This window comes from Panthera onca, chromosome E2 (assembly GCF_046562875.1).
Source record: "Panthera onca isolate mPanOnc1 chromosome E2, mPanOnc1 haplotype 2, whole genome shotgun sequence".
Lineage (NCBI taxonomy): Eukaryota > Metazoa > Chordata > Mammalia > Carnivora > Felidae > Panthera > Panthera onca.
The window spans coordinates 34937134-34947498 of NC_138353.1; the positions used below are offsets into that span (position 1 = coordinate 34937134).

Genomic DNA, 10365 nt, shown 5'->3' on the forward strand with positions numbered 1-10365 from the left:
TTTGTTACTCTAGGAATTAGCCCACCCTACAAGGGATAGATGTCACAGTATCCTAAAAAGCAGGGAATAAGAAAGATGGACTGATACACATCTCCTTCCCATGAACCCTTTGCTTATAGCTGTAACCCCAGAAAAGACCCTTCTGTATGAAGTTCTACACCGTATTTCTCAACACTCTCCACCACTCATAGCCATGATTGAATAGCACCCCCAAATCTGGTAACATGTAACTGTTTATATTAAAAATAAAACTGCCAGTTACTTTACTAGCAAAAATAGGTTTATCCGGGAATAGCAGAGAATTGCCATCCAGGGCAAGAAAACTACAGCAAAACCATAGACAAGTCCAGAGAACAAAGGAGAGTTGGTTCTTCTACAGAGGAGGTAGGGGAGTTGGGAAGACTGTTAGAACAAGAAATTCACTAGAGTAAAATAGTAGGAGTTCAAAGTATAGTGGCTTCTCATGGCTGGACCTTTGGAGGAAAGCCTTTCTTCCTCTTGCCCAGGTGGTAAAATTGTATCCGGGTGCAAGTTCCCTCTTTCCCTGTTGTATTTGCAATTAACAAAGAGTGGTAAGGGCATGAGAGCTACCCCTGCTGAACCTCCCGACTCCATTCTAGTGAGGTTTCTCTTCATTAATTTTCCCATAACCATGATCCCTTCCCTACCCCTCTCCCACAACTACACAAGCAACAGGCACCCATCCAATCTATAGGGTGGCTGGCAACGTATGACTGTTGTGACCTTGTTCAAAAAGACAAACTGAGCCAATTAGATTTCCTCTTTTAAGGATTTAAATTAAGAGCCACGAAAGGAGATTGCCAGTCGATGGTAAGGCCCTGAAGTACACTCAGGACCTTTGGGAGCCAGGGGTAGTCTAGTGCTCCTCCTCCTCCTTCCCTTATCAACGCCAAATACTACAAATAGTCCATAACTATCTGGGGCTAGTGCTGGAGGTTTTGTTTTCATGTTTCTTTCAAGCACGAAGATTAACAGATACAGTGACAAAACTACAGTAAACAGGTCTGACTTGATCAGACCACAGTAATGTCTTTTTATAAGCCCCCAAACGTGTTGCAAAGCGTTTTTAATTTCATATAAACATATAAAGGGCCACATGAACACAATCTAGTACAGATGCATCCAGCAACTTCAACGGGCATTTCCAGCTCCTTGCTAAGGTGCCCACATCCAGCTTACACCCTGCAGGTGGAAATCTCGAGCGCGGTTCCAAATGCGCCCCGCCCCTGATCACGTGGGACCAAGTCCGCAGACTGTCTATTGCTTCTGCCTGGGCCGACCTGCCTGGATCGACTGCTCCAGTCTGGCGCGTCCCCGGCGCGGGAAAAATTTCAATTCCGGCTAGCTGTGGCAGCGACCTCCTTACCCTTCACAACCCGGGCCTGCCTCCGCTTTCTCCTGCTTTTTACATCCCGGACTCCTAGCCTCACACGAGTGGAAGCGGAGAAGTTGAAGCCGCCGCCGCCGCCATGTCCGAGGCTTATTTCCGGGTGGAGTCGGGTGCACTCGGGCCTGAGGAGAACTTTCTGTCGCTGGACGACATCCTGATGTCCCACGAGAAGCTCCCGGTGCGCACAGAGACTCCCATGCCTCGCCTCGGGGCTTTCTTCCCGGAGCGGAGCGGAGGTGCCGAGACTGACCACACGATTCCTCAGGCAAGCCTTTAGGGACAGATCCCCCGAGAAAGACTACAATTCCCAGTGTGCCTCGCGGCCTTGGGCTCTGCATCGCGGGCGCGCTGCCCCGCGGGATTTGTCGTTTTAGGGGGAAGCCCGGCCCTACGCTTTAAGGAGTTGTATCGGCGGGTCTCAGGTCTCAGTTCTCTGAAGTGTTTTTTTAGCCTTCGCCCCCAGTGTGAAACTAAATTTATCTTAGGTCGTCAGGCCGCTGGTTTCATTTTTGAAACTGCCCAAAGTGAGCAGTGTCTTCCCCCCTCCCCCCTTCCCATATGTTGAAAGCTTAAGGATTGGTTACTACTGACTACTTAAGGATCGGGGTTTCTGATCACTGGTCTGTCCACTTTTTAAATAGTTAAAGGGACGCCTGGGTGGCTCAGTCAGCTGAGGCTCGGTCTCTCGATTTTGGCTCAGGTCGTGATCCCAGTCTCATGGGATCAAGGCCCAAACTGGGCTCCAAGCTGAGCGTGGAACCTGCTTGGGATTCTCTCTCCTTCTGCCCCTCTCCCCTGCTCGCCTGCTCTCTCTCACTAAAAAGAAAATAAAAATAGTATCCTCAAGATTTACCCCTGTGTTTTTAAATAATAGTCTTAAGCTTATTTTCTTGATTTAAAAAAATTAAGACATTATTTATTGACTTTTCGTTATAACAGGTAAGGATTTTTGTCCTCTTACACATTGGTAAACAGAGATGCACTGCCGGTACTTTATTCATATTGCCTTCCTTCCCCCTAATGTCCATCCAGTTTACCACATTGCATTTAGTATCATATCTAATTAGGCTGCTCTTGGCTGTGACAGTTTATTAGACTTTCCTTGTTTTTGAGGACCATGATGGTTCTGTGGAGTGCTGATCAGGTAATCTGTAGAATGTCCCTCATTTGGGATTTGTCTGATGTGTTGTTGTTGTTTTTAAGTTTATTTACTTATTTATTTTGAGACAGCACAAGCAGAGGAGGGGCAGAGAGAGAGAAAATCCCAAGCAGGCTTTACGCTGTTAGCGGGAAGCCTGATGCAGGGCTTAAATTCATGAACCGTGAGATCGTGACCTGAGTGGAAGTCCGATGCTTAACGGACTGAGCCACCCAGGCACCCTGTCTGAACTTTTCCTTGTGGTTAGACTGCAGTGATAGGTTTTGAGGAGGATCACAGAGGTCACATCATATCAAGGGCACATACTGTTAGCATGACTTATCACATTGATAAGAACCTCGAACACCCGGCTGGCGTAGTGTTAGTCAGCATTCTTCACTATGAAGTTACTCCTTTTTCCACCTTTCCATACTGTTCTCTTTGGGAAGGAGTCATTATCACAGCCTCACTTAAGGAATAGGACTTATACTCTACTTATTTGAGGGTAGAGTGTCTACATAAAGTATTTGGAATTCTTTGTGGGAGATTTGTGCGGGAAGCTTTGTAATGACAACATTTAATGTCATTCAGAGATAAACAGTATTCAGACTTGCTATTTTCTTCCTGTGTTACTCTTGGTACATTGTTTTCTCCTCTAGGAATTTGACAATTTCATCTGAATTTTCAAAGGTAGTGGTGTAATGTTCAAAATATCCTTTTACTATCTTTTTTACATCTGTAGGATTTATATTGATGTCTTGGTTTTTATTCTTGATATGGAGAAATTATGCTCCCTTTCTTCGTTAGTCTTGCTAGGAATTGATCAATTGTATTAGTTAGTTCTTTTAAAAGAACTAACTTAGGGCTCTGTCAGTTTCCTCTTTTGTACTGTTGTTTTCTAGGTCGTTAAGTTATTAATTCTTTCCTTCTACTTTCTTTGGACTTAATTTTCTGTTGTTACCCCCACTCCCCCCAACCCTGCCTGTGCAGTTTGAGCTGGGTACCCAGGTCATTGATTTTTCAACCTTCCCTTATGCATGTTTTTAGCTATACATTTCCTCTGAGCACAGCTTCAGTGCGTTCCACAAGTTTTGATTTGTTGTATTTTATTTTCATAGCCATGTGTTCAAAATAATTTCTAGTTTCTATTGTGAATTCTTCTTTGACTCATGGGTTACAGTGCTTAGTTCCACGTATATTAGGATTTAGCTCTTCATCTTTTTTGGTTTTGATTTCTAGCTTAATTCTTTCCACCAGGGTCAGAGAACATAGCCTGAATGATTTCAGTCTTTTGTAAGTTAACGCTTGCTTTATACTGCAGCATAAGATCAACTTAACCATTCCATATACACTTGGCCAGATGTGTATTCTGAAGTCACGGTGTGTGGTAAATACTGGAAGTTAGGTCAAGTTTGCTGTTTGCTTTGCTGAGATCTTCTATATTCCTACAGATTTTTTTTTTTCCTGCTCCTCATTTATCTAGAGAGATAGACCAAAGTTTTCCACTATGCCTATAGATTCATCCAGTTCTCCTTTTACTTCTCTCAGTTTAGACAGGTACCTGTCTTTTTCTTGTGGATATAATGACCCTTTTATTATTGTCAAATGTCCGTTTTATCTCTAGTCTGCTTCCCTCTTTTGACTACTATTTTTATGGCATTTTTTTCAACCTTTCTGTGTCTTTATACTTCAAATATGTGTCTTTTAAGCAGCGTATGGTTAGGTTTTGTTTTTTTTCAGTTTGACAGTTTTTCAGTTGTATTTAATTTGTTTACATTTAATGTAATTATTGATATATTTGTGGGTTTTTTTTCCTTCCTACTATTTAGTTTGTGTCCTGCGTTTCCATATTTCTTTCTGGGATCATTTTCATTCTCCCTGCAAGATTTCCTTAGTCTGTGTCTTCTAGTGATAAACTTTCCATTTCGGTTTGTTCAAGGGGTCCCCAAGACCCGCCCCAGGTTTGATGATTCACTAAGAGAACTCACAGGATTCAGCATCTAGTCATACTAATGTTTAAATTTTAATACAGTAAAAGGATACAGAGCAAAAACAGCAAAGGGAAAAAGGGTGTGTGCGATGAAGTTTGCAGGAAGCTGGACACAAGCTTCCCAGAGCCCCGTCCATCCGGGCGAAGTCGCACAGGATGTACTGGAATATCCAGTAACGCATTATGACAGCATGGGTGAAATATGTGTACCTGGGAGCTCATTAGAGACTCAGTACCCATGGTCGTACTGAGGGCTAGTTACACAGGCATTCTACCGAACACATTCCAAGATTCCAGACTCCCAGGAGGAAAGCAGGTATTCAGCATAAGCCACATTGTTTGTGCAAACTGCATAAGCACAGTGAGGCACTCCTATCCACTCTGAGAAGAGTGGGAACCCTCCTGAAACCCAAGTTCCAGGACACCCACCAAGGATCAACTCTGCAGGCAGGCCCCTCTAAGGAGGGCGGTCTGAGGGTTGCTGTGTTAACTTTCTGCACACTTTCTGTCTGCAGATGCCTTCAACTCAGTTATATTTGGCCTTTTTTTTTTTTTTTGGATATTTCTCTTCATTTCTGGTCTGTCATGGCCACCTCATTGTATTTTCCAGTTCTGTTAAGGCTTTAAAAATATAGAGACATGTGTATCTTTACTGTCCTCTCTGAAGCTGTGAAGTGGGATGGAGAGGGGCTGTGGCCTGAGCTCAGGCTGATGCTGTTTTTCCATATATCGCCCAGCACCTGGTGGTGCTTAGTGCATAGTAGGCCTCCAGTGAGTGTGTATGAGGAACAGGTATGGAATATTTAAAGAAAGCAGAAATGCTTATTTTTGTATTTTTCTAATGTTCATTGATTTTTGAGAGAGAGAGAGAGAGAGAGTGTGAGCGGAGGAGGGGCAGAGAGAGACGGAGACACAGGACCTGAAGGAGGCTCCAGGCTGTGTGCTGCCAGCACAGAGCCTGACGCGGGGCTTGAACTCATCGAGCCACAAGATCATGACCTGAGCCGAAGTCAGATGCTCAACCAACTGAGCCACCCAGGCGCCCCCAGAAATATTTATTATATTTCTGAAGAATCTGCAATTGGAAGTTTTTATTTATGTGAGTTAGAAAACTTCCCCTTTGTACCACATTTTTGTTCCGTACTGTGCTTCTGTTGAACAAAAACCGTTGTTCTCACCATTCCATTATGATGTAAAACTTCAGCCCATGCAGTTCATCTCTTCAAGTCACAACCTTCTTCTGCTTTTGGGAGCCACGCCCCCAAACAGAACAGGCAGCAGATGCCTGCTCGGGCAACCTATATTTCTGTGTATTGCCACACACATTTATTACGCTATTTGCTTTTAAAACCTACATTCCTGTGTGATGCAGGGCTCAAAGCTCGAACTCCCCCTGTGGCTGGCAAAGGGACTTTTTGACCACAAGCGGCGGATCCTTTCTGTGGACCTTCCCAAGATCTACCAGCAAGGTTGGAGGACCGTGTTCAGCGCCGATGCCAACGTGGTGGACCTCCACAAACTGGGGCCGCATTTCTATGGGTTTGGCTCCCAACTCCTGCATTTTGACAGTCCAGAGAATGCAGACATCTCCCAGTCTCTCCTGCAGGCAAGTAACTGACGTGAAAACCCTATGGCACCACACACGCCTTAGGAGCCACCAGCCTCCACCCTTACCCAGGGAAGTGTATCATGTATACGCTCAGTTTATTAGTTATTCCACAGTGGCCTACAGTTAGACTGCATTTGCCGATTATATATTTACTTAAAAATGACTTGTCTGCAGCTCTTCATATTTGTTTGTTAAGAGTTGGGGCCACAGGAAGGCCTGGAAATAAGAGAGATGATGGTTGACTATAGGTGACAGGCACTTAAATACGCCAGCCCGGCCCAGCCCCAAGACTGGTCTGAGGGCTCCCGTCAGGAGTACATGTGTTATTTGTTCCTGTCCCTTGCTCTGGGGCTAAATCATGGCTCTGCTATGTACGAGCTGTGTGACCTCTATAGGCTTCCATTTTTCACCTGTTAAATGGAGATAACAATAGTGCCAAAATTATTGCATCGTAGTGAGATTAGGTGGTGCCATTTCACAAATGGTAACTATTACTGTTGTTTTCCACAGACAAAACAATGTTATACCCATATTACCATCCTTTACGACATAACTTTATTTTAACGTCTCATAATTATTACCTTTTTTATGTTTATTTATTTTTGAGAGAGACAGAGCCTGAGCAGAGGAGGGGCAGAGAGAGAGGGAGACACAGAATCCGAAGCAGGCTCCAGGCGCTGAGCTGTCAGCACAGAGACCGATGTAGGGCTTGAACCCACAAACCGTGAGATCATGACCTGAGCCAAAGTCAGATACTTAACTGACTGAACCACCCAGGCACCCCCATAATTGTTTTTTGGGTTTTTTTTTGCTAATATTAGGAGAAGCTACCCTTTCTACCTCTTATTTTACTTCCTCATTTCTAGCTTTATAAGAACTTCAGCTGAAGACACGTTTCCTCCCTGGACTATATAGACACCCTCCATCAGGCTCAAGGGTTGTTTGGCCTAACATGTACTGGAATGGTTTTTGATGTAAATAGTAAAGAAAAACATTGTTGCCATCCACTGAGATAAAGAAATCAATACATAGACTAGAGACAGTTTGAGCTTATGAAACTCTTTTGAGCAGAAAGCTAAAAATGGGGAAAGTCCATTTATTTGTCTTACAGTGTCTCCAGGACATGTCCTTGAATTGGAATAGTGCCCTTTGTTAGTGAGTTATATCTTTTCTTTTTCCATCACTGCTTTCAAGTTCTATAAAGTTGCCCATCGGTAAGGTGATAACTCCATGAGGCAATTGAAGAAACTGAGGCAGGGGCTTGTGGCTTGGTCTCAGGGCCCTGTGGTAAAATGACAACCCTCAGTCATTTGTGTCTCTATCCTGCTCTCACACTGAAAAAGATATAAAATGCACTCAATTAGATTAGGAGTCTTTTCTGGTCCAAACTTATCTGTGCGTGTCACAGTACATTATTGTGGCCTTTGTTAGTAATAACAATAATGGGTAACCCTTTTTTTTTTTTAATTTTTTTTAATGTTTTTGGTGGGGGGTGGGGAGGGGCAGAAAGAGAGGAAGAGAGAGAATCCCAAGCAGGCTCCGTACTGTCAGCGCAGAACCTAATGCAGGGCTCAAATTAATGGGTAGCGCTTTTTGAGCAGATTACTCTTGCCAGCCAGTTGCTAGATGTCCTACATGTATTCCTTCATTGGCTACCATAACAACCTGTTGGATATTCATAACCGTCCATTTCACAGATGAGGAAATTGAGGCATGGCAATGTGAAATCACTTCCTCGAGTGATAAAGTCACCTGAGAGCTCCTTCTGACTGAGTCCTAGACCAAACTTTTGCCCTTCATGACATTTAAATGTTCAGGGAAAAATGGATCTGATTTTTCTCACTCATTCCTTCTCCTTCAGACATTCATTGGACGTTTCCGCCGCATTATGGACTCCTCCCAGAACACTTATAATGAAGACACTTCAGCATTGGTAGCCAGGCTGGACGAGATGGAGAGGGGCTTATTTCAAACAGGGCAGAAAGGACTGAATGACTTTCAGTGTTGGGAGAAGGGGCAGGCTTCTCAGATCACAGCTTCCAACCTCGTTCAGAACTATAAGAAGAGAAAATTCACGGATATGGAAGACTGAAGGTCAGAAGAACACAGAATTGCTCCTTGTGGAGTTACTGCTCTGTGTGTCCTTGATAGAGCCTCGTTGACCTTGTAAAGGGCCATGTCATGGCTTATTTCCCACAACAGTGTCAGGAGCGGTGCCATCTGTTTGGGAAAGGACGTGGTGCAGGAAGTCCCTGGCCTGTATTGCTTATAAGACTCTCCCACCCTGCTGACCCATAGCCGGGGAGAAACCAAAGTCTTTTGTAAAATACAGTTACCACATGCATCATAATGCAATTGGAACTGGGATCCCTTGTATCCGGGAGTGTGACACCCTCCGATGTCCACTTTCGCTGCTCCAAAGGACAGGTACAAATGGGCCATCTGCCCACAAATGTTCTCTTGAACTTAACTGCTGCATCTTCCTTATGGCTGCTCTGAGGACAGCACCTCCAGGATGCTGGCCTTACTTGTGAATGTCTCCTGCGTCCTGCCTGCGAGGAGTCACCCCAATTTCCAGAAACAGTTGCCAAGAATAAAGAAGGAAAATGATAAGACAGATGAATGGTAGGGCTTTTACTAAAGAGAAAGCATTGTTCTTCTCCTCTGCAGTCAGGGCTTTGGGGACGGGGCTTCACAAAACTCTGGTCGGCCTGGAGGGGAAATGGTTAACCTGAGCTTGTCTTTCGCCTTGAGATCTTTAGAGCCACCCGCCCAGCAATCCATTCCCTCCCTAGAAAAGCTGTCATGGAGTCATTTGGGGCTGCATAGTAGTTATTAAAGGGTGTTAACCAAGCCGTCTTATTTTGAAAGCTGGACTTTAGGATTGCTGGTTAGGAAGAGCCCTGTTTGAGAAGCTGAACATGGCAAATGTAAGTGGCAGGAGACCTTGACCATGTTCTTCCTCTTTGGTCAATTTTGCGGCATTATGACCTAGAGGATTCCTGACCGTTTACCGAGAATGTGTTTAAGCATGTTTAAGCAAGCTCAAAACTCTTCCTGGAGATCAAGGCAGAAACCTCGGGCTGAGTAAGAAACATCGTTCCCTGGGGGACACCATCTGACGGGCAGTTGTCTCCACACCAGCTTCCCATAACGACTGAGAATGGTCTTTGTCATTAGAAATCATAGAGGGGTTTGGGTATTCAGATTGTGCAGATGTCTCGATGCAAACTTGGAATGCCAGAACAGCTTTTGAAATGCATGTTTTAAGATGGAACCGATGTTTTTATAATTTGATTTTGGTGCTAAATAAATGACCCACTTAGCACATGAATACATTCTGTACAAGTAACTATTTCTGTAACTCGAGTACTACAGACAATCAGACAGGGCTATCAGCGAATTTTGTCTGTGATCGTATTCAACAACAATGCCCAACTAAATCCGTGTTTCCGTGGCTGCTCTTTTGTTTGCACCAGACTCAAGAGTATGAGCTACATTCCCTGTAGGAACGAAATGGGTCCCAGAAAGGTAGGACCTCGTGGCGAGCACAGCATTTACCTCTAGCCAGGGCCCCAGAGATGATTCATAGAGTGAGAAAAGTATATTATTCAGTTTTGGGATTCACTGTTTTCACAGATAGCTTTGTGTTTAAAGTCAGTCCTCAGGCTGCTGCCATTTTTTTCTCTTATTGGGGGAAAAAAAATGCACAGGAGCCACATGCCAGGAATACGTGGGTATGCAATGTGCAGAATTCATTCTGTTTTAAATTTTGAACAGATTACAAGTAGCTTTTGAATCCTATTTCCAGTTACAAGTCTGCCTTCAAGCCTGTCCATTACTACCCCTGTCCCCCTGCAATCCTCCCCAAATCAGGCTTTTGGATCACTCTTTGGTCCCTTCAAAGAGGTGAATTTTTCCAAATGAGTCAACAAACAACTCAAGTACCAAATTGCTCTTAAAATCAAGGGGGGATACGTGTGCCCTTTCCCCTTAAGGCTCTGTTACCAGGTCACTCTGGACTTCATGACTTACAAAGACATCATCATTTTCAGGTTTCTCCCTGGGATGACCTGGGCTGTCAGAGAAGTGGGGCAAGTCTTGGTCTCCTGGGTCCGTTCCTCCTGCTCTCCTCGACCTCTGAACTTGAGACAGCCCTAGGCTCAGTCCTTGGGTCTCTCCTCGCCACTCCCACTTCGGCGGGCATCTCGTCCCAT

The 10365-nt window shown here is 44.4% G+C and overlaps 1 protein-coding gene across 1 annotated transcript; it reads left to right on the top strand.

The window, feature by feature from the left end:
* Nucleotides 1–800: 800 nt before the first annotated feature.
* On the top strand, nucleotides 801–9482 carry GINS3 (GINS complex subunit 3). Its single transcript, XM_060650641.3, has 3 exons — nucleotides 801–1676; nucleotides 5912–6145; nucleotides 8010–9482. The coding sequence occupies exons 1-3, from the start codon at nucleotides 1491–1493 to the stop codon at nucleotides 8238–8240; spliced, it is 651 nt and encodes a 216-aa protein (XP_060506624.1). The 5' UTR covers nucleotides 801–1490; the 3' UTR covers nucleotides 8241–9482.
* Nucleotides 9483–10365: the final 883 nt, after the last annotated feature.

Excerpts from the sequence above, each read along its gene's own strand:
- GINS3 (XM_060650641.3), top strand. The coding sequence starts at position 1,491 with ATGTCCGAGGCTTATTTCCGGGTGGAGTCGGGTGCACTCGGGCCTGAG. Across the intron at positions 1,677-5,911 it reads CTGACCACACGATTCCTCAG|GGCTCAAAGCTCGAACTCCC; the intron begins GCAAGCCTTTAG and ends TGTGTGATGCAG. Across the intron at positions 6,146-8,009 it reads TCTCCCAGTCTCTCCTGCAG|ACATTCATTGGACGTTTCCG; the intron begins GCAAGTAACTGA and ends CTTCTCCTTCAG.